This window comes from Neopelma chrysocephalum, unplaced genomic scaffold (assembly GCF_003984885.1).
Source record: "Neopelma chrysocephalum unplaced genomic scaffold, ASM398488v2 Primary Assembly neopelma1_24, whole genome shotgun sequence".
Taxonomy (NCBI): domain Eukaryota; kingdom Metazoa; phylum Chordata; class Aves; order Passeriformes; family Pipridae; genus Neopelma; species Neopelma chrysocephalum.
In genome coordinates this window covers 17,270,695-17,293,851 of record NW_020897693.1, presented here as the reverse complement: position 1 = coordinate 17,293,851, position 23,157 = coordinate 17,270,695, and the positions used below count along the sequence as shown (strand labels likewise).

The window sequence follows — 23,157 nt, the reverse complement described above, 5'->3', positions numbered from 1 at the left end:
AGGCAGGCAGGCAGGAAGGCAGGCAGGCAGGAAGGCAGGCAGGCAGGAAGAAAGGCAGGCAGGAAGAAAGGCAGGCAGGAAGAAAGGCAGGCAGGAAGAAAGGCAGGCAGGAAGAAAGGGAACAACTGTTCAATAACTTAAAAGAATTTTCACAAAATGTGATGCAGCATTTCTTTTGGGAGTTTTGGAGTAATGTATAATTAAAATATCCACAAAATACTGCTTCAAACACAGCTTTGACTTATTTTTAATTAAGAAGTTAAGTAACAAGTCCTTTGTATTGCAAGCTCTTGGCACAGAGGCAACAAAAATGCTTTCTGATTCTCTCTAATGTGCACTTTAAATTAGAGATTGAAGAATACAGTTTCACCAGGTTCCCTAAACCTTTTTCTACTGCAAAGCTACAAATAGGTTTTTACTCAACTGAATATGAATATGTCAGCCACTGTAAAGACAGTGTGCTAAGAATATGATAAAGTTTCCTACTTAAAAATCTGGTTTCATTTTGCATGTCTTGAAAACTATTACGAACTTATGAACCAGTATTATTGCAAAACTCAAGACAGAAGAAATACCTGTAGTTGATGCACTAATTTTTACAACTAGATGAAGGAGTAATATTTACAAGATTAACAGGACCAAGCACAAAGACAACCACCAGCACACCAAAACATTGAAACAATACTCAACACCATTCGACAGAAAGGCTCTTTAACCAAATTAATTCAAATTGATCTAGCTGTGACCCTGTCACATATGCATAAAGCTCCAAGTCCAAAGCAGTCAGAAATGAGACATTTTTAACATCTTTAAACACGATGTGGGAAAAGGGAAAACAGCAAATTAGTTAGCAAATCCTGCTAGACTGAATAGATTTAAAAACGTGGGAGAAAGTTTTTTTAGAAGCTATAAATACATGTACAAGAAAGATGAAAAAAGCAACCTTTAGAATACATGCAATCCATCTGGAGAAAAAAAAATTCAGAACTACAGCAGATGAGAAAGACAGGAGTGCAGTGATGTGGAGCAAGTCTGAAAAGCAAGAGTGGGAAAAAATTATACAAAATTTTCAATGCACCAAAACAGCCAAAAAAACTCCCAATCCTGAAAAAACCCTGTTGGTTTTTGACTACATAAGTAAAGGTGGTTGTCCAAAAGAAACAGAAAAAAACCACCCTCTCTGGGGTTCTGGTAAAACTATGCTTATCACATTACGTACATTTAAACACATTCCAGAAGGGGGAGGGGGAAAGAAGGGTTTTTTTGGAGAGAATTCAAAAGAGAAAAAAAATGAAAGCTGGAAGATCAAATTACAAGAGAAAATTAAGGGAATACAAAGCATTACTTCACTAAATGGTGACTAAGAGCAAGGATACAAGCATTTGAAGACAAGAGATGAAGAAATATAAATGAAACATTTAAACAGAAGCTTACTGATTTATCTGGCTATACAGAAATGTCTTCAGAAGGAAGGGCTAGAAGCCATAGCAACTGGAGTTTAGAGCAAATGTAAAGGACAGATGAGAGATTTTTGCTAAAAGACTTCTCCATCTTAGCTTACTATGATATGGTAAAAAGACTGTGAGAAGGGATACTCCAGTTTCTGGTAGAAAAAAGAAATGCATTCCACTAGGATCTTAAAATAACTGAAAGTATTAGGGAAAACTATATTTTTAAAAGGATCTAACAGGATGCTGAATCTATATACTTACTGATTGTATATCCACACAGCTTTCACCAACTGTACCTTCTAAAAAAAAAAGTGGGTTTTTTTCATAAATATCTGTTAATTTCTGCCTCTTAAAGAGGCTCGTACCAGAATGGTAGCTCAGAAACAGGTTTGAAAAAGTGCTGACTGGTGCACCAAAGAATACCTTAATCATTGATCTTTCCTTGCCTTATAACATGGAGCAGATGATGAAAATAAACAAGAGTTTTATATCAGCTGATAAAGCGGCTCTCATAATGATGCAGCTGAGGTGACCCTCTCTGAATCATGAGCTCTCTGGAGAGCAACTACAGCATTTGAAGGTGAATCAAGGGATTTCTTCCAGACAGAAGTCTCTACCTAGTGTAAGGTCACTAGACAAATGGCTCACTGCAACCCTTTTACACTGGAAAAGCTCTGCCAAAAGTAATAATAATAATCAGGGAAGCTTTTAAAAAAATTGAAAGAAAAAAAAAAGAGAGAGAAAAAAAGCTTATTCGTGGAATGAATTCCACTATGATCAAGTTATCCCCCAAAGTGAAAAGGTTTGAAGATCTATTTTTAATCTCCTGCAACAAGTCACCTGAACACATGGCCTAGAACTTGAATCCAACCCAAATTTCAGCTTCAGAAATTACTTCTGATTTCTCAACTCTCTGTGCATTATCAACTTTTACTACTTTAAACTGTAACTGAAGAGCTGTTGTGATTCACTGATGAACAAAGCAACACACACATGTTCTCTTAACTCTATCTGACAGCTAGAAAAAAGATGGAGGTTTTCCCTCAAGTACTAAACTAGTCAGAGTGGTTCATGGTTCAACTGTCCCACAAAGCAGAAGTACAGAAAGATAATTCCATTGCCAAAATATGCCTACATACACATAAAACCACAAGCTTGGGAAAAGTCTGGTGAGCCTCACCCTCAGCTTGCAAGTGTGATATGAAGCTTGGCTCCTACCCTTCCTTAAACTGCTAGTGGCTGCTCTCCTAGAGGTTAACTGCTTTTAGGAGTGACAGAAAATGATCCTGAAGCCTCAGCTGATAAGCTGCCTTAGCAAAGCCAACTGTAGTACCACAAGCAAGATGCATATTACCCAAAAAAATACAAAAGACCTACTAGGTACTCTGAATGATACCTAGACCTAGGAATGTATTCCACAGCATGGAATGTACTTGTTTGTTATCATATTTGAAACAAGAGAAGTTTCACAATTCTGTTGTATTTACGTTCTCCTGCCACGTTTGCACACCTCTGTAATAAATCCCTTAACATGTTTATTATTCAGTGGGTCTGGAGCAGGCTACCTCTGTTATCATAACCCAGCAACTACTAGGCTGAAGCCAAAGGGACACAAAACCACTGATGAAAACATATAGAACAGGATACACATATACTCACCCTCATAGAGGTTTCTCCACCGTGGGGCTGTTGCAGCCTGAAGACTTGAGCAACCATGTGTTCTGTGGAGGGGTGCAACAGGATACGTCGGGAAGCCAGTCCCACCATAACATATCTGCCCATTGGAGACAGGCTCACAGAAATCGCATTAGGGCCTGTGAAGAGAAGAGGGGTTATTTCTCTCACAGGTTGATATCCCTCCCCATGCTTCATCCTCACAGCTTTTTAATTCTCTTCCAGCATTCCCATAACATATGCCATACTAATCTAATTCTTATAAGGGGTAGAGAAGAATAAGGAGACCTGCGCAAGTTACCAATCTTGCAAGACATTTCCTTGCTGCCAGTGTTCTGCCACTAGAACAATGAAGTCCTTTAAGGGATAAAAAAACCCTATCCCTTAGCAGCTTCCCCATAGCAGCACTTTACTTGTTGAGACCATACCACAAGTCTCTCCCCAGCAGTACCATGTCTGAGGCTGGCTAGAAGGCCAATGAAATATTTCATGCTACTATAACTACTGATGGCTATTGCATTTCTTACTGAAGGCTGAAGTTCTGAGGTAACTTCTTATACCCTCCACCCACCCTGACTTCTTGCTGCACGCTTACCAAATCTCTTTGTGTAAAGCATCTCGCCCAAGTTGTGGGGTGCCAGAGAATATACAGCCAGTATTCCTTCATCAGGGAAGCCTCTTTGACTGCTGGGAATGAAGGCTGCCAGCAGCTGCCCATCGGCAGAGATATCACAGCTAGCATCGTTGTAAATTTTGCAGTTTTGGACAAGCACATTCACAGAGGCTACAAAAAAGAAAGGAATAGTGATTAAAGCACTAAGGTTGAACAGAGAATAAAGTAAGATCTAAACCTAATGCTGGAGAATGGACAGGACATGCTAAAGGCACTCCAGACATTTAGCTTCCTCCAAAAGTTTATGAAACATTAATACTCTGATTAATGTAAAATTTGCTCCAAAACGGAGATAAGATACTGCAATAAGCCCAGGAAATTAAATCTATTTACCTCCTGGAGCCTTCAGCCAAGAAATAGTAGCAATTGTACTTTATCAAACCCTTCCCTTTGTTGAGTATAATGCTATCCTTTGCAAAGAACAGCACAGTTTAAACAAGTCTTGAATCATGACACTGACAAACTCCAGCAGTGGTCTCATTAGAAACAGTACACCTTAATTCATTTCCTTTTCTCTTGTGGAGCGCCTAGTTCCCGCTCTTCTCATCTCCAACAAACAGGAGATGAGTGAAAAACTCCTCCCTGCAGATACAGACATTGATTTGTGACAGCTGATTTTTACACCAATCTTGGAAAAAATAAGTGAGAAAGGGCAGAGACTTCTCCAGCCAGTCCTCCATTTAATTACTCCAGTATTTGAGACACTCATACAAATCAGTGAAGTAACTGTTCAGCAGGCAGTAAGGAGCAGCAATCCACAAAACCAGCAATCCACAAAACTTACAAAAAGTTTTACTTTAATGCCCGATGTTGTGCTGCTAGGTGACCTCATACAAATTTGTACATACCCTTTGTACCTTGCATATGCAGACTACAAGCTCTTTGGGCCACTGAATCTTACTGTGCCTGTGTGCCATTCCTAGTAAAATGAAGTTCCAAGGCCTTTTAGCACCATCTTCACCAACAGTTCAGTGGTGCCTTGGTAAGACATGGCTGGAGTTATGTTCACTCCCTCAGCCTAATCTAAATGCACTCCAGTTTTTCACTAAAACAGCTCCGATTGTTCCAGGAGGTTTGAAGTTGAAACTGCGTACGCTATTTTGGGGATGGGGAAATTTCAGATGGTAGTATTTTCAAACTCGGGGATAGAAATATAAAAAAAAAAATAAACCCCACATTTGCAATATAAAAAGTTTGCATGCTATAAGACTGAACACCCCATCTCCCATGTTTGAAGGTATAGCATCATGCAAAACACTGTCAATTTCTACAGTCCAGAAATGATCTTCTAAACCACCAGACTATGCCTAGCCCAGAAGTGGCTTTGATATGTTCAGCTAAAACTGTAAATGAGTTTATGAAGGCAATTCTTGGTCTAGATTCCTTATTAGTTTAACAAAATAACAGTGCCAAGAATGCTTTGTGCATATTTCTGAAAGTCCAACTTCTAAATCAAATTAAGGCTGTAACTCAATACTTGAACAAACCCTACCCTTTGTTTCCAACACATGTGTGGAAGAAAGCTACATCAGGGAACTACTATGACTGAAAAACTCCTCACTGTTGCCTGGGTCACTTTTAAGCCAGAACAGTTTCCCAACCCGGTACACCACATGGCCACACAGATGTTTGCAGCAGCAGAAAAGGTAGTCATGAGAGGGAAGCAGACAGGACTGTCTCTTCTTCCAGCATTGCTGATTTAAAGCACTTGCTGAACATCATCTTTAATTCTTCTGGTCTCAAAGACATTTTTCCTGGGAACTGCTTTCCTCTGTGGTTGAGTATCAAATTCTACTGCTCCATTTAAGAAACTCTGATGAAAAAGAAGATGAGGATAAAAAGTGGACTATGTAATTACATTCAGTACCAAACCACCTACACCTGTACTCTAAATTTATTCAACCAATTTTTCAGTCTCAAAGCTGTTAAAACCAGTAATTTTCAGCCTAGTATAAACAGAAAAGTGTTGAACACAAAAAGGTAAATAATGGTAGTCATTATCAATGCTGCAATACCAGTATCTAAAATACACATGGCCCTTAAAGAACAGACAGTTCAAAAGACGACAAAATTCTGGAGTGCTTCGTCTGAACCTAGCTGAACAGAAAGACAAGATAATAAAGACTATACTGCTTAATTTTAGAAAAAAAGTAGAATTAAAATGTGCCCTTTTTTGAAATCTAGGCTTCATTTAAGTACTCATTATGTCACCAGAAAAGAAGATGGGCATCAAGACAAGAGCTGCAGTATATGCTGTGAACTAGGTAAAGGATGCATGACAACAGGTTGCACTACTGTAATCCCAGTCAAACGGGGAAAATTCCTGTTGAGTTCTTCAGTGACTCATTTCAAAACCAGTCCTTTTTATTAGCTTTATCAATGGGCTAGGCACACAGTGGAACTGGTTGATGAATTCTCTTGATAAAGTTGGGTAATTTCATTAACAGCGCATTACCAGGCCACACAGAGAACCAAAGTACACAGAGACATAACAGAAGTGAAATGAAAGAATTCTAGAGTGTGTTGACATTCATAAATTTCTGTTTTACCTGGGAACTTCTCAGTCAAAAATAAGAGAGAATCAACTTTGGTAATCATAGTAAAGACTGAGCCATTCACCCAGCATAACACTGAAAGTTATTAACTGCAATCCTCAACTGCAGCAGGGAGCATACTTTCAGCAGAAATATCAGTGCTGACACAAAACCATGCGCTAAGACCACATACAGGATACTGGGCACAGTTTGGGACAGCCACGTTCAAGAAAGATTAAACCCTAAATGGTAACATGTTCATTGAAGAAGATGACTGGGGAAAATGAAACATTATTTTATGCTGAAACAAATACATAAAACCCCCAAACAAATAAATATGTAAGGAAACGGAATTGTATATTGTATTTACAAAAAATAACAGAAAAAACTATCAGAAAAACATCACTTCTCTTTACAAATAATGCTGACAGGTAAGAGTAAAAGAAGCCATTGAGTTTGGAAATTGGGTTTCAAGCAGAATAGCAAGATTCTAGAATAGTCTTTCAACAGAAGTGAAAGGAGCCAAGAATTTAACCAATAATAAGACAGAATATTAGGAACTACAGGATGTGCTTGCCTAAGACAGTAGAGAGATAGACTACTTCGCTAAGGGTGTCCTTTCTCAGTTCCTTTGCAGTTGTACTCTAATCAGCTGTGATCTAAAGAAATGGGGGAAAAAAAGAGCGGGGGGGGGGGGGGGGGGGGGGGAATGGGAACACATTGAAAAGATGAGTATTGGGACTCTCCCAGTCACACCTGAGTTAACTACTTAAGAGAGCCAAGCAAGAAGACAAGCAAAATATGCACTACATATGGAGAGCACCACCAACCCTGCAAAAAACTTTGATTATTAGAAAAGAAAATACAGTCCAGTCCCTTTCTGTGGGCCTAAGAACTGTTCTCTCTTATTCCTATTCTGCATCTACCTAAGTTTGCCCTGCATCTCTGGACTCACGATGCAGTTCCCTGAGGTAGCCACTGTTTCTCTATAATGTTAACTACTGTCAGTTGCTTTTCAATATTAGAAGCAACAAAACTGTATACCTGCTTCCTCAGATCAAAGGTATGGGTCTCATTTAACCATAGGATGGTTTGAGTTGGAATGGACCTTAAAGATCATCTAGTTTCAAATCCTCTGCCGTGGGCAGGGACACCCTCCACTAGATCAGGCTGCTCAGGGCCCCATCCCACATGGCCTTTAATGCTTCCAGGGATGGGGCATCCACAACTTCTCCGGGCATCCTGTTTCAGTGTCTCATCACCCTCCGAGTAAAGAATTTCCTTTTAACATCCAACTTAAATCTCTCTTCTTTTAGTTCAAAACCATTCTCCCTTGTCCTGTCATTACCTACTTATGTAAAAAGTCTCTCTCCATTTTTTTTTTCAAAGCTCCCTGCAAGTACTGAAAGGCTCCCCAGAGCCTTTTCTTCTCTAGCCTGAACAACGCCAATTCTCTCAGCCTGTCTTCATAGGAGAGAGGCTCCAGCCCTCTAATCATCTTTGTGGCCTTCCTCTGGACTTGCTCCAACAGGCCTAGAGACAGGTCCTAAACAGGACCTGTTTATCCCAGGGACCCTTCTGTACCAATGAACACCTAGCGCTTTTCAAAGAGGCGCACAGGTAATGTTTCTTCCTTGTTTCTATAACTATTGAAAAATCACAGTCTATAAGAATCCATGTCTCTTCTCAGCTTTTAAAGATTATTTTTTTTAATTTAATGCAAACTTGGACATTCCTAAGAGAAGAATCCCACATCTTCATTTTTGTAAGATAAGAAATGTTTGTATTTCTTCTGTACTATTTACAGATTCAGGGACATTGACATGTCCTGTACATATCCTTGCAGATCCACGGCTAATTTTTTCCTTTCCAAGTCTCTAATCCTCTTCCTCATCTAGTATTTACTATATGTCTTTGTAAAACAATGTTGAATTTCGATCACCAGTCACCAAGAGTCTATTTATCATATAACACAGGTTCACTCATTTTTTATTCATAGGATTTTTTCTCTTTTTTTTCCCCCACCTGCCCCTCCTTCAGCACAGCACAGAGGTTTTTGGTGAGCAGTCCACAGTGATGACCAACATGACTACAGATCGTCTTGCCTTTAAAGTTTGTTGCATATGGGGTGAATGCCTCCTAGCAAAACAGTTTGTGAGTTCTCCTGCCACAAGTGAGCCATCTTTTCCCCTTGATGTGTGCCTGGAACATAAATATCACAGATGCAAGTTGTGCTTAACAAGAAAGTGCCATTTATTTCAGTCTTTCAATATTTGATTCACACTGCCATTATGGTTCTTTGCTCTTCCCTCATTTACAAAGGATGAGAGACTGAGGTAGCACTTACACTTAGAATCAAGAGAGCCTACTGTGCCAGCAGAAAAAGTCTAAATGTGAGAGGTGGTGATCTCAACAAGTTTCATTTTAAGGAACAGCATCTAAGAGGTTTTCAAGACATGGGAAAGATAAGATACCCATGCATTTGACAAAGCCAGAAGCTTTTTGATTTCTTTGAACCTGAGGCCTGATCTATGAAAATGAAACCAACAGAGATTATTTTAGGGGGAAATAGTTGCTATTTTTAGAAAACCACTTACAACAAGGCTGCCCTTTCATCCCTTGTTTTCTTTTGTCATTAGTCCAGCCACAGAGCTGACAGAACATATCAAAAGAAACATCAGAGAACAAATTAGTCAAGCTGTTTTGCCAACTTGGAGTGCTTACACCTACAGCATTAATTCCACCTGAAGCTGGGGAAGGCCTGGAATGCCAGCAGCAACAGCACTTTTTGCCAAAGGAAAACCGTGCTGGGCGCACCATCCGCTCCTCACCACCATTGTGGATAGCACTTTCTTCACAGCTGTTCCTATTTAAAAAATTGTTTAGCATGCCTTTTTTTCCCTTCTATTAAGTTATTCTGCATTCCACTGTGGATCAGTAAGTATTGATCAAACCACACTCCTCAAGTCCCAGACAGTGTTAGAACAGGACAAGTTCCTGATGCATGAGTAAATATGGAAGAACAAGACTAGTTCAGCCACAGTGGCTAGAAATTGAAATAATGAGCAGTGAGTAGCATGAGAAAAACTATAATCAAAAGATATAAACAAGAGACAAAACCTTCATAAGTTTTTCATATATTTTATCAATAGGAAGGCTATACTCTACACTGTTTTCAATACTTAGCTGCAGGAATTCTAAGGATATGCAACATTTACTAGAAGAATATTAAATAAATGCAGAGATAGCATTGTCTCTGCTGTCAAATTATTTCTCCACCCTAATGCTGATATGACTGACAATTATAATTTAAGACTGGGTAATGTTTATTTCAGAGCTATTAAAAGCAAAACTAGCAAAAGGAGAGAAGAAATCTAAAGCCATCTTTTTCCATTTTGCAATTAATAGAGAAAGACAGGGAAGAGACTAAAATCCCACAAGTCCCTGCAAAGCCATTTTCCCAAGACCGCTGAGGTCCACTTTTGCATTCTTGCTGGACTGAGCATCAGTGAGGTTGCTGCTGCAGAACCACATCCTGAGCCTGGGGCTCCCAAGAGTGCTGGGGCCCAGACACTGAGATCACAGGACTGCATTTATCACACTGCTGTCACTTACTCAGATGTGTCCGCTTTAGAGGAAAACATCCTACTTCCAAGCTATCTTTTCTTTGTTTAATTGTAACAGGAAGAAGAGCTGCTCAAAGATAGAGCTTGGCCACAAAGTCATTTTTTTGATGGAGAGTGGAGCTGGCAGGCAGTCTCAAACTCCAGCTGCATCATTTCATCTGCCTGAACTCCCAAACCACTTGTAGCTCAAGTCAGTCCTAGGACATGCAACGGCCCCCTCTGTGTAAGCAGATTCCCTCACAGAACTACCTCTGATTTATAGGAAACAATGGGGAAAAAAAAGGAGATACTGAGGTCACACGCTTTACTTGGCAAATAGTTTATTTCCAATATCATGAAGAATCAGGAAAAAACTCCTCCAACCCATCTCTCCGCTAATATATGTTTAACTTCGCAGTATCTTTAATTTATGTCCCCTGGCAAACTTGCAGCTTGCTTTTGTTCTGTGGCTAGGCAAGCTTGGCAAATACCTGGTTTAGGATGAGCACAGCTGCTACATCTTCATGCAACCCTACTAGACCTTAGCAGAAGGAGATAAGGCTAACTAGTCTAGATATGCCAGAATTGGACTCAGTACACAAAAAGAAAGAAGTAAAGTAAAACTGAGTATTTCCAAATGGTAATAAGACAAGATGGACAAGCCAAGTACTATGTAGCACAATGTGGAGAGTCAGAAAGGCTGGGGACGGACTTGTAGCAGAAGTGTGGCCTGCAAGAAAGGCACAACAACAACAGAAACCATACCCAGCTAATTGGAAGCTATTTCAGAATAAAAGCATCCTGGTAGGGGAGAGGGAAAAGATTGAAATATTGATGTATTGAGCAGCAGATGGTTCTTAATTTCTACGGGATTCTATAAATTATAAACAAACATCTTATGCTTGCCTTTTTTTTTTTCTAATTAGCAGCTGCCTCCTCAACAGCCAGATGAGGTCAAAAAATAAGCTATGAGCAGCTGAAGCACTCTTCAACTGCTTTAGAACTTGCAGAGAACTCCCAAAGGATTTAAGTTGCTTCCCCCTCTGACTTCATCTTTATTCTGTTCCAGAGTCTCGCAGGACCACTGAAAGTATTGCCATGTTGCAAAACTTTGCCCTGAGCACTGATGCCCACAAGCAGCTGGGAGGAAACATGGTCAGGACAGGTGACTTAAACGGTTCACAGGGATCTTCCAGCCATAGAGCATCAGGCCCAGTGTATAAACTAAGAGAGTTGGCAGGGAGCGACCAATCACTGTTCAGGGATTGGATGGGCATCGGTCAGCAGGTGGTAATTGTCCTATTCATCACTTAGTTTTCTGGGGTTTTATTCTTACACCCTTCCCCCTGCCCCCTCTTCCTCTCTCTCTCCCCCCTCCCCCTCCTTTTCATTACTATTTTTGCTATTGTTATTGTTAACTTTATTTCAATTATTAAACTGTTCTTATTTCAAACCATGAATTTTATCTTTTTCTGATTGTACTCCCTATCCCAGAGGGGATAGGGAGTAAACAAGTGAGCAAGTGGCTGCCTGGTGTTAAACCATGACAGCCAGACTGGATGGAGCTTTGACTAACCTGATCTATTGAAAGATGTTCCCCCTCAGGGGAGGTGAAGAAGATGATTTCTAAAACTCCATTCCAGACCAAACCATTCTTTGATCTGTGATTTCATTTCTCTGCATCTCTGCTACAACAGTGTCAACCACATGTAATCCTTTTGTGAGTCCTTTCAGCAACAGGACACTACCCCACAGAGACCTCTGTAGTCAGATATGTAATTTCTGGAAATGCAGAACCGACAGGGCTGGAACTGGGAGAATTTTCTTAATTCATTTCAATGGCTGCCTGTGAAAGCAGAAGTCTTTCTGAAAAAAGAATCCCTGTTTTCCCAAAAAGAGTCAGCCCCTCAAAGCAGAACCTAATCTGCTTTTGCTGAGAAGTCAAGCAATGAATTTCACATATGCACAGATATGGCCCAAGCTAAAAATCACTGTACAAAGAAACATTCATGAATATCTACCTCCTAGCTTCATCCCAGGCTGCCACAAACATTTCTGCAGCTGTGTAAGCAAGCTATATCAGGATACCATTCTGGATTAAAATAGCCTTTCTAGTCAAGTTAGTTTTAGCCCTGAAAATGTCATTCTTTGATCAGCTGACCACAACCACCAAATATGCTTGTGCCTGTGTAAGGAAGTCTCTTCCAATGCAAGAGCTAGCTTATGCCATGGAACACATGTAAAACTATGGTCTAAGGGAAAGAGAAAATAAATAAGATCAGCAATATTGCTTATATTCCTGACTCAGGAGCAACTTTCACCTGAGAAATGGGGCAAATCACTGCTTTTGCAAATGGCTAGAAGGTACATCTACTTCCCCGGGCTTCCAACACTGGTGAGCAACAGACCAGGGTCCTGATTCCCACAATCTATTGCAGCACTTTAATCCACACTAATGTCAATAACTTAAGAGAAATCAGACGCAGTTCATTAGCAGGTTATAATTTAAAGGTATAAAGACAGTATTTCTCTAGGAACTTTTTAAGTAAGAGAATGAAGAGATTGGAAACAGAATTCTATGAGAATGGTATATGCTCACAAAAATGCTCACAGAAAAGTGCCCCATTTATACATGGATTTGCTGATAGCAAGAATACACAAGCTAGACAGAGCAGGAACAGCTCTGCAAGCTTTAAGTCAACTTTCTCAAAAGACTAAGCATTTTATAGTTCCAAATGCAACATGACAATCAAGTAATCCAAGGCCTGCAAAATACAACTGCCTCTGAAATATCCTAGAGCTTATGGTAGCTCTGGTTGGTACAGACTTAAAAGAAGGTACCAGTGCTGTTTCTAGCTTACCATTGCTGATTTCAGGCAGATCAAATTTAGTGAAGTCCCACCACTGGAGTCGGTAGGTGGTGTTGGCAATGTTGCTGGCCACAGCTGATTGTCCATCCCCAATCACAGCACCTACAGAAAAGGGGGAAATAATTAGCAATTTAACCTCTACAAGATTATCCAGAAAAAAAGCTGGGGAGACAAAACCATAGAAAACCTTTCAAAATCCAATACTCAAAACTCTAGAGATTCTTAAAAAACCTTATTTACAGAAATGGCAACATGTTCCCAGTAAGCCACAGAACACAGGAAATTAATAGGAAAGCATCTCCCTGCAACACATTTCTGACAGAAAATAAAGTTGATAAGAGCTAAGACTTACCCAGACACATAAGGCAGAAATCCTAATCAATTCATTTGGTGTAAATGCATTCTTACTTATCAATACTAGTGAAGCTGTATTTTCACAGACCAAAAATCTTTTAGTACAGCTATGAAGGCAGATCAGAATACATACTGATGAAAAGCGTTGCCTTGGCAAATTACACACGCTTGTGGACATAATCATTGCTACTACCGTAAACTTCATTCAGAAGATACAGGTTGCCTACAGTATTTGCCACATAGTAAGGGTTGTAACAAAAAATTCGCAAGGAAGACCTATGAGCTGGCCCTTTGCTGCTCTAGGTAGTCCAACCTACAGCAGGCAAGGGCTGCTCTTACTCTAGGCAAGTGACATGACCCTTGCTAACTACTCACGGATTTGGACAATAGCCCAAAGCAGAAGGCAAAGCAGAATACCTCAGAAACATCACAAAGAACCTAATTTTCCAGGCAGAAAGCAACAGTCACTGGTAACTCAAGTGAGCATACATTTGAGAAAGCCTGGATGCATTAAATGTGATTCCTAGGGAGACAAATGGTGAGGAGAAACAGTTTTTAGATGATAGTACTACAGTCAAAAATCTCATGCTATTTGCAGTCTCTAGGGCCTTCCTACCTGCAGCCCTTGTACTTCACAAATGCTGGCACCCAGAGAAACTCAAGGTAATAGAATTTGGTAAGGGAGAGCAAAACAAGATCATCCCCAAGCACAAAGGACGAAAAGCAAAGCCTCTAGAGTCTACGCAGTCTGGATTTCAGTACTCAGGGGCTGCTCTTCTGCTATCTTGCCTCCAGCCCTCATGTGGAGAACAGAAAACAAGTAGTGGGATTTGCTGCAGGGAAACAGTAACAAATATCATCAACAAGACAGCAACTGAGTGAAGCAAGGAAAACGCTCTGCAGAGACAGGCAACAGGAATTCTACTCTGGGAACATAATTCCAGAATATTGATCTCATTCATGGCTAGGCTTCGCGAACGAAGATTTGGGAATTGATCTTATTACAGTTATTACAAAGTTACATCACCTCTTATGCAATGAGTATAACCTTTGTAGGTTATACAAACTGGGTATATATATAAAATATAAACTGGAGAAGAACATACCCTAGGAGAATAACTGTGCTCTCCCTCTGCGTCACTGAAGCCTGACAACATCATTTAACTGCTCCGCAAAGAGCAAATTCATCTAGCTCATACAACTGCTGCACCTACTGCTACAAGTATCATAAAAAAAAAGGAGTTGGCAAACAGTTTTGAATTTTCTTCTGTGGAGATTCTGATCTTCTCATCCCTTTACCTGTAACCTTCAGGTTACTTACGGTGTTTATTTAAACCTCTTCACCTCCGAAGGCAGTCACATTATACACGGAGAAGCTAATGATGGAAAAACGCAGTACCACCCCACCTACAGGACAGTCCCACACAAATTTCAGAGCCAGCAAAGGCTACCAATTAATGCTAATGCTCCAAGTAACGGATACCTTTACCAAAGGGATTAGGACACAGGGAACATAGTGAAAGGTGCATGTTCAGAAGGATTTGACTCATTTCTCAAAAGCTCCAAACCAATGTACCTAACACTAACCACAAATCCATGATCTACATGCTTTTATTAAGTAATTATCTCTACTTATACTAATTATGTAATTGAGCAGTGCAATTATTAAATTATATCTATATATATAACACTTGTTATATGTATAGTGAAGTGAAGTAACATTTGTATCACAAACCCTGCCAGGTACCTCCCACATGCATGCATACACTGTCCTACAGTAAAGACGACTAAAAGCATGCAAACATTTCAGACAATCAACTTATGGAGAAAAATACCCCCCAGCACAGAACTATGCTATCCTAACCTGTGTTGTTCTTTTTGGTTGACAGGAAGACCATTTGAGACCATGGGTGGAAAACTTAAGAAACTTAAAATCCTCACTGCAGAGCTTTTGTTCACCACGCAGCATGAGAACTCATTCTCAGCTAACTTTGCCCAGTCAGGGTTTCAGCCTGGATGAGAGCAGAAGGTGCTGTTGCCTCTCAAGTTGCAGTGTATGTAATCTGGAGGAAAACAACACACTTCAGCTTCTTAAATGTGGGCAGCAACAGATCAGCTCTTACAAGCAGCTGTTCTCACCAACCACCTGACACTCCTGATTCCTGTGTCTTCCACTGTTCTATGGGATCACGAGTGACTGTAGTGGGTACCCAAGGGTCTCGGGCTTGTCATCCTCATGAACAGAACGACCTTTTACTGCAGAGATGATGTAGATTTCAAAATGCTGAAATCCAAAGCAAAGGCCAATTGAAATGCAGTGAACGTAGGTTTGATTGGCAGTTTTCCTGCGTCTGTCTATCACTGCGTAATAAACACTGGGTGATGGTAGAAATGAAGATAGATAAATGCTTTCAGCAGCCCCTCCCCTCCCCCCACCACCCCAATCTCCATCCACCCCCGCTCAGCACATGACAAAAGAGTTTAAAGAGTGGGGGGAAAAAAGTCTTAACAAAGACTTAAAAAAAAAATCCTCAAATCTTTTCTTATAGGCCACCTACACGTGACAGATATTTATCCATCAGTCTCAATCTCCTCAGAGGATCCAATGTATCTTGACATATGGAGAAATGAACCTTTGCCAGTCAACTATTGCTCATTTATGAATCAAGTCATGCAAACCAATGTCTGAGTTTAGACTGAAAGGGAAATAAGGGGTCCAAAACCACTTTCCATATCACTCCAGAACTCCCTCAGTGAAAAGCAGGGTAACTCTGGACTACTACTATCAAACACTCTGAAGAACTAATACTCCAGAGCTACACACAAACTTTAGGGTACAAGTTTTGAGAACATGAAACATCTATACATTATGGGAATTTCTTTCCCATGTATTTAACAGAAACCAGAACTCAAATTTTTTCTAGACTAGATCCTTTACTCTTAAGTTTTTAGTGTCTGGCAGATTCCCTCATAGTAAGTGAAAAAAATATTAAGATGCTTACAGATAAGCTTGAGGAAGCTGAAGAATCCCCTTACCTAATTTGTGACTCAGTCTGAGGCAGTGATTAGCCCTGGTATAAAATTCCCCCTAGATTAGTACTTGCATCTCTTTGAAAAGTAATTACCTTTTTATGAAACCACTTGTAACTGTAGCTCATACAGTGGTTATCCTGTACTTGCAGAAAAGATCTATCACAGTTGAAGAGTTTTACATGTTCTAGAGTTACTGTAATCCAGGCTCCAGGAAGTCCAAAACACAGGACAAATTTATTTGATAAACCAAGGATAAGGCTCTTTGCTGCAAGAATACAACAGATTTTTCTCAACCAGTTCTGAAGCAATTTGAATTCAGCCAAAATGATTATTGGTCTCTGAAGCCTAGTGGAGATGCAACAGGTTCTTACACATCTCTGACCGGGAAGTATTTTATGGGGCAACCTGGTTGGGGGAACTGCCTTTGATCACAGTAAATACATTAAATAGGAATTTGACAAGTCCCAGCAAATCTCTATTCCAGGCTACCATGAAGACACAGCCTTTGAAGTGGCCAAGGTAACTAAAACTGGACTAATGCTGTAGAAACAATATGCATAGCAACCTGGTATTTTCAACAATTTATTTTGCTTGTTCTTCAATGTACTAGCAAGCTGTAAACAGGAAGTGGGCAAAATGATTTTCATGAATGGATGCACAAAATGCTACTAAGAGTAGTTCGGCATACACTAAGCACTGAAGGGATCTTAAGATTCAATGTTAACTGAGAAAGCCTCTAAGAGATCTATGCCCTTTGAAGACCGAACCCTCAAAAAGCTATTATTTTCCTTTACTGCACATGTATAAAATAAGAAGAAATGTAATTTCCCATTCATGTTCATTCCTTCTACAAAATTTCCTTTTAAAAGGGGCAATACTTAGCATGCAGAGTTCCACAGTACTGTCAACTATGGGAATTTGAGCAGGCCTCAGCTGGTAAGTAAAGATGACCGTCTTAATAGGAGCTGAGTCCAGTGCCCAAGGGCTCTACTCACATTGTGAACAATGCAAACATCATATGGAAAAGGGAATTTTTCAGCCACAAGTTTCAGACTTCAAAAGGAAATCAGTTTATTTGCAAGGAACACAAACAAAAAATGAACACGTGCCCTGCCCAAAGCCTCCATCTCCAGTACAGTCAGGATGGCTCCTTGACATCTTCCTATATTTCTTTGTCTGATCATCTAACAATTAATATAGAAATGCATCTAGTAAGCTTTTCTCTTTGATGGGAAGATCCAGTTTTCCCTCAGGGAAACTAGAAGACATTACAGTCCTTTACAAATGCATCTCCTCTTATCTGAATTATTTGCACCTCACCAAGCAAACTGGTAATTTCAGGCTTCTCTGTTGCTGTTCACAGGATAGAGATCCCCTGCTCATGTCACCCAGCTACACACAGAAGTTGGAAAATCAGATATGCAATAGCATGGTGAGTTTCCAGAACCAGCAAGAATTGAGCTAGTAATATTCACATAGAACCTCGCAGATGAGGAAAATCATGTACTTGATGAAAAATAAGGTGTCTTATCACAGCCTTTGCATATACACATTGGAGCAAGAAACGTCACTGTTCAGGAAGCCATCATCCTACTCAGGGTGACCAATAAAGAACAAGCAGTTTTAATTTCCTTGCTGTAGCTACATCAAGCCTCTCAGCTTCTGTTAGCAACTGATCATGGTCTAAGTCTCCAACCTGCCAAGAACTTTCTCCAACCATTCAATATCAGATATGCACAGCTGAACAGAAAAAATCCCAAACAAATAAACTGTAAGGAATTCACAGAATCATAGAATTCCTTCCTTCTACCTCCCAAATCACTACCAATCATCACCTCAAGTACAGCCATACCACAATGAAAGTCTACAGCATTTAAGACAATTTTTGCACACTATTTATCTGTAAGAATCATAATCTCTCATGCCATTAAAAAACCCCACAAACAAACAACAACAAAACACACAGAGAAATACCATCGGAACCATGGGCATACCACAGTGTCTTAGTCCTCACCTCAATGATGAATTGAGAGAAAATAACTGCTCAACAACTGCTAGAAAGGAGAAGGGATGAACGGGAAGTGAGAGTTTGACTTCGGCAATTGAACACAAAGTTAACAGTCATATGTTATTAATGATATGTAATTATTTAGCTTATGCATGGTTTGTAAGTTCATTCTTGTAGGGTAGTAAATACAATTCAAAAGAAAACTGAAAATGCTGCTTGCAAAAGAAGCAGAGTTGCAAGCCTTAGCGGTGCTCTTACATTTGTACAACTCAAATGAAACTGTTAAGTGCTATTTTCTTCTTTATAAGAAAATCTTTATGATCAGATGTTAGTTTTCTCATTTGTCATTTATGATGCTGTTAGCTGCAGTGGACCATGCAAAGGGTCCACTACACCGATTGTTTTACACTATGTAACAGCATGCATGCATACACCTTTAAAGGAGAAAAAAACCCACTTGTTTAGGGACCAGCATGAAACTCATGTAATTCTGATGCTGCGTACAGTACTGGAATGGCATGTAAAGAGATGGAAGTGCTCCATGAAGCACTCGGGTGGAAATAAATGTCATCAGGCTACACAGCCAAGGGAAATTTTCCTACAAATTGAGATGCTGTATCACCGAAAGAGCTCGACAGGAAAAGGTTATGGAAACAGAAAGAAACATCTGTTACCCTTGGCTGAAACAATTTGCAAGTTGTTTGAGAAGTGGGTGGTCAAACAAGATTTCTCTTTTTTCTTTTAGGCCCCTTGCTGGGAAGGGTAGTCAAGGCTGGAGTCTTTTATCAGCTAACTGCCGGAGCTGTTAAAGGAAGTTTCTGCAGACATTATCGCTTGTTTTGAGATCCTTTCCTTATTTCCATGTGATAGCGGTATGTGTTAAAAGCATGCCTCATACTACCATATGATTCAAGCAGTAAAACATGTTTCCTTCAGTATAGCCTTTTAGGGAAAATATTCAAGCACTAAAAATATATTCCAATCCGCATTTCATTTAACTAATGTTTTCGTTTGACCTTTTCTGTGTATTTTCAGCCTTTTATATGATTTGTCTGTATGCATAAAGAAACTCTAACATAAAACAATGAGTAAATGGTTGGAGAAAAGGATTTACACCTTCTTCATAATTTCTGTTATTCCATACATCATAAAATCCTCTGATACTTATAGAATCAGGTATAAGAGCCATCAAGCTACTGCCCTGGTGAGGGAGTCAGAACCCTATTTACCAGAAAATACTGGGGAAATAAAGACAACTTTATCTTGTCAGTGTGAGGAGAAACAATAATATGGGTTACAGATATTCTGCATCTGGAGGTCCATACCAATCTACTAAAAAAGTCAGTGAGATAATATATTTGAAATCAGCTCCCAAGCAATTGATGCTGCAAGAGAAAAGTGTTTTTGCAAATTAATCAGGGCGGGGGGGGGGAGGGGGAAGAGGGCAGCAAATGAGGTCAAGACACACTGGCCAAGACACACTGCTAGATGAAAAGGCAGAAAACAGCTGAATTTTGCAGTGTCTAAAGAAACGTGTATTCATTTCCTTTACCTCCGAACTCACATATGAGGGCATATTCACAGCCCTCCTCCCTTGTAAGGTTCCAGAAATAGTAGGTGACTCTCCAAATCAAAAGGCCACATCTCTCCTGCCAGAATTTAAGTTTAACAAAATCCCTGTGAACATGAACTAGGAAGGTCTCAATACCTAATCTGTGCTGTGTGTCACCCGGGGTTTTTCCCTCTGCTAACTCTGCCTCTTACGATGCCTCTGCTCTGTTGTCACTGAATGCTATGCTTCTGCTCTCTCCCATCACTAAGTCCCTTGCATCATTACCAAGCCCTTCATTAAATGCTGTTGGAAGTCCGCTTTTTAACCTCCACATCTGCGCTCATTCTCTGCACAAAACCAGAGCAAAATCTGTGCCTGGCAGGCATTTCCTTTTGTAAAACTCCTTTTTCTTTCCTTTTCTGACTTTTCAGAGCATGAAATGTGCCTGCTAATCCTAATTGCCTCAGATGGAAAGTCTTGCAGAGACTAGTCAAAGGGGGTATCCTTCCACCAAGCAGCTGTGAGCAGGCACCAGAGACTAAGCTCTTGAGTTTCCAAAGCTCCCACCTCACTTTGTTGCCTTTATGAAGAACATAAGGACAACCTTCCACAAAGTAGCTATAAAGGAACGGGGACTTGCCTCCCAGACTTCCCCTCCCCTGCCTAAATGGCCCTTCCAGTCCAAGAACACATTCTGAACTCATTGTGCGACCTGACTCAAAGTAGGCAGTCCTCAAATACTGCCTCTATATGTCAAAACAAAAAAGCTAAATGTCTGGCTTGTCAGGGTCATTTGCTGATCTGCACCCCAACACCAGCAGTCTTACTGAAGAAAAAGTTTGTAAGGTCCCACTGGCACATCCACAGCTGGCCTTTCCATTAGCAGTGCCACAGCCAGTATCACAGGCACTGAGAAACTGAATCAGTATTGCATTAAGACATTTTTGCCTCCAACAAGCATTAAAGAAGTTAACTTTCTGATCTAGCAGTGTTTGTCTGGATTCAGAGGAGTATTTCCACTGCAGCAACAAAAAACTTCTTTAGCGGGTTGCTGTTATTGCCTAATCAGAATATTCTTACCACCCAAGGCTTGTGTCCTCCACAGTTGTCACACCACACAGTCTACTAGGTCTACTCCAGTTCACTCATCTAACATAGATGCTAACACAGTATCAGACTAATCCAGTCTTGCCAAAAACTTTTGTATACAGTTTTCATTAATTCAGAGGTCTTGCAATTTCTTGAGATTTTCTTACAGAGACTATTTGCCAAGACCCTTGCCAACTCCAGCCCATATTCCAGTCAGGTTATACTTTATCATCAACTCCATAGCTCATAAGTTAGTGTGGCCACAGTTTTAGTTCACACTAAGTGATTCCTCTCCTGAGAAGAAGCCCAAATAATGTTGTAACAGCACTCCCCATCTAACCAATATAGCTATGCCAACAGACAGATGTAGAATAGAGGCAAAAATAACAAGTGAAACTGCTTTACACAGAAAAGCCTTTTCCATTGTGAGTGTGCATTTTAACTACATGAAATCCTATTAATCCAAACAAATCAGCAAGCCAAATGCCTGCTACCGCCTCTGCAGCTCTTACTGCAAGAATGTGTGCTTAGCACAACTTGAAATGTGCGTGTCTTATGCCAAAACACCCATCTGCAGTGGAGAAAAAAACCTCAGCAGTATCTTTGTAGAGCACATGCACGCCTTATCAACCACCACATTGCAAAAATACAAACTTTCACTAACCCAAGAAGCAGTATGTTCCCTGGAAGGGTTTGAATTCTGGAGATTTAACTGTGTATCAGTACAACAAGCTTCCACACTGGAGCCACTTTTCATTGTGGAAATAGCAGTACGCAGTATTAATAAAAGCACCAAGCACAGAAACACATTCAAAGGCTTGTACTTGCCAGTGAATGGAAGACTTACAAAAACTATTACTATCCTTAAACACATTTCAGGACTGCTGTATTACAGCATAAGCCTTGTTCATCCAAACTTGCAATGGAAATGCTGCATCAGCTTAGTGACACAGACTAAGCAATCACCACAATACAGAGAACTAAGCTAAACACCCTCAATGCTTGATTACATTCCACAGTCATCCTGTGAGCAGGACAGTTCAGCCGAGGAAATACATATTTGTTCTGAATTTTTACTCATCTAGGCAGGTTAAGATGAAGTCATGTGCCCTCAGAGAAAAATGCACCTCCATTAATCTAGGGGGAGGTCCTGACAAACAAACTCCATAAACTAACAAAGTGTCTTAGGGCAAACAAAGAGCAGACAGGCAGAATTTATAAAATGTATTTTAACATGTATTCATTAAGAGCCTCTTGTCAGACCCATATGTCCTGCAGTCACTGTGTCTCCAAAGAAAACAGACATTAACCTCGCATAGGGTTAACGATGAATACAGCATTAACAATACAATACACCAATACTAAGCTGGAAAGACATCACTTAAGAGAACAATTTACAAGGTATCCCCAATCTAAAGAGCAAGGAGAGAAGACAGGACAGGAACTGGAAAGTAAACAGCCATACTTGTTTCTGGGTAGAGAACTGCTTCATACTGTTTTCTGGGTAGAGAACAGAGAGATAGCCAAAAAAGAAGAAAACTGAGAAAGCTGAGAAAACACAAAATTCAACAGTAGTTCAACTCATGTGAAGGCAGTTTATAAATTTAAAGTATGGTGAGATGCAAAGGAGGAAGCCCAGGCTGGAAGAACATAATGGGGAGACCACATTGTTCCAACTGAAAAAGAACATAGTAAAAGAAACACATAGCAAATGAAGTACTTGGCTCTCGCAATGTTCTGAACCCTTTCTGATGGAGGAAGTTTTGAGGGTGGTTTGGCATGATCTAGATGACAGCAATGGAAACCAGATACATTCCTTATTGCTACTAGCTTTAATGCACAAGCACGTTGCAGCATCTCAGTGACTCACAGGGATCTCCACATGGAGCCAATTCAGGCTCAAGGGATGACCCAGATCCCAGTGCATGTAGAGCAGGACTGACAAAAGCATGTTAGTCCACACCTTGATGGACCATGTGTAACAACAGGAAAGTAACCATGCAACATTTGGAACACAGATGCAGCATCAGACCTCCCAGAAGGCAGCAGGACTCCACCAAGAAGTTTGACCAAACTCATAACCTTGCAATGACTTCTGCAAATCTGTTTCACAGCTCAGTTGAACCCAGACAGGTCCAATCCACTGCAATTACAACAGAGACTACAAGATGAAAAGAGACTAACACCTCATCACATTATTTTAAGAAGTATTAAAAGTCAAACTCAAAGCCACATACAGAAAAACTAAGGCAGCAGAAGTACTTCTTAGCTACTCAGCATGCAGGCCCTGCGCTACACAATGGATGGATATTTC

The 23,157-nt window shown here is 40.2% G+C and overlaps 1 protein-coding gene across 2 annotated transcripts in view; it reads right to left on the bottom strand.

Annotated features, from left to right (window-relative positions):
• AMBRA1 (autophagy and beclin 1 regulator 1) overlaps positions 1-23,157 on the bottom strand; it is a 119,208-nt gene that overhangs the window by 40,733 nt on the left and 55,318 nt on the right. For both annotated transcript variants that reach the window (XM_027705594.1, XM_027705604.1), the window contains 3 exons: positions 12,799-12,909; positions 3,721-3,909; positions 3,111-3,265 (listed from right to left, as the gene is read on the bottom strand). In XM_027705594.1, the coding sequence (XP_027561395.1) occupies positions 3,111-3,265; positions 3,721-3,909; positions 12,799-12,909 (455 nt within the window). The remainder of the gene's footprint in view (positions 1-3,110; positions 3,266-3,720; positions 3,910-12,798; positions 12,910-23,157) is intronic.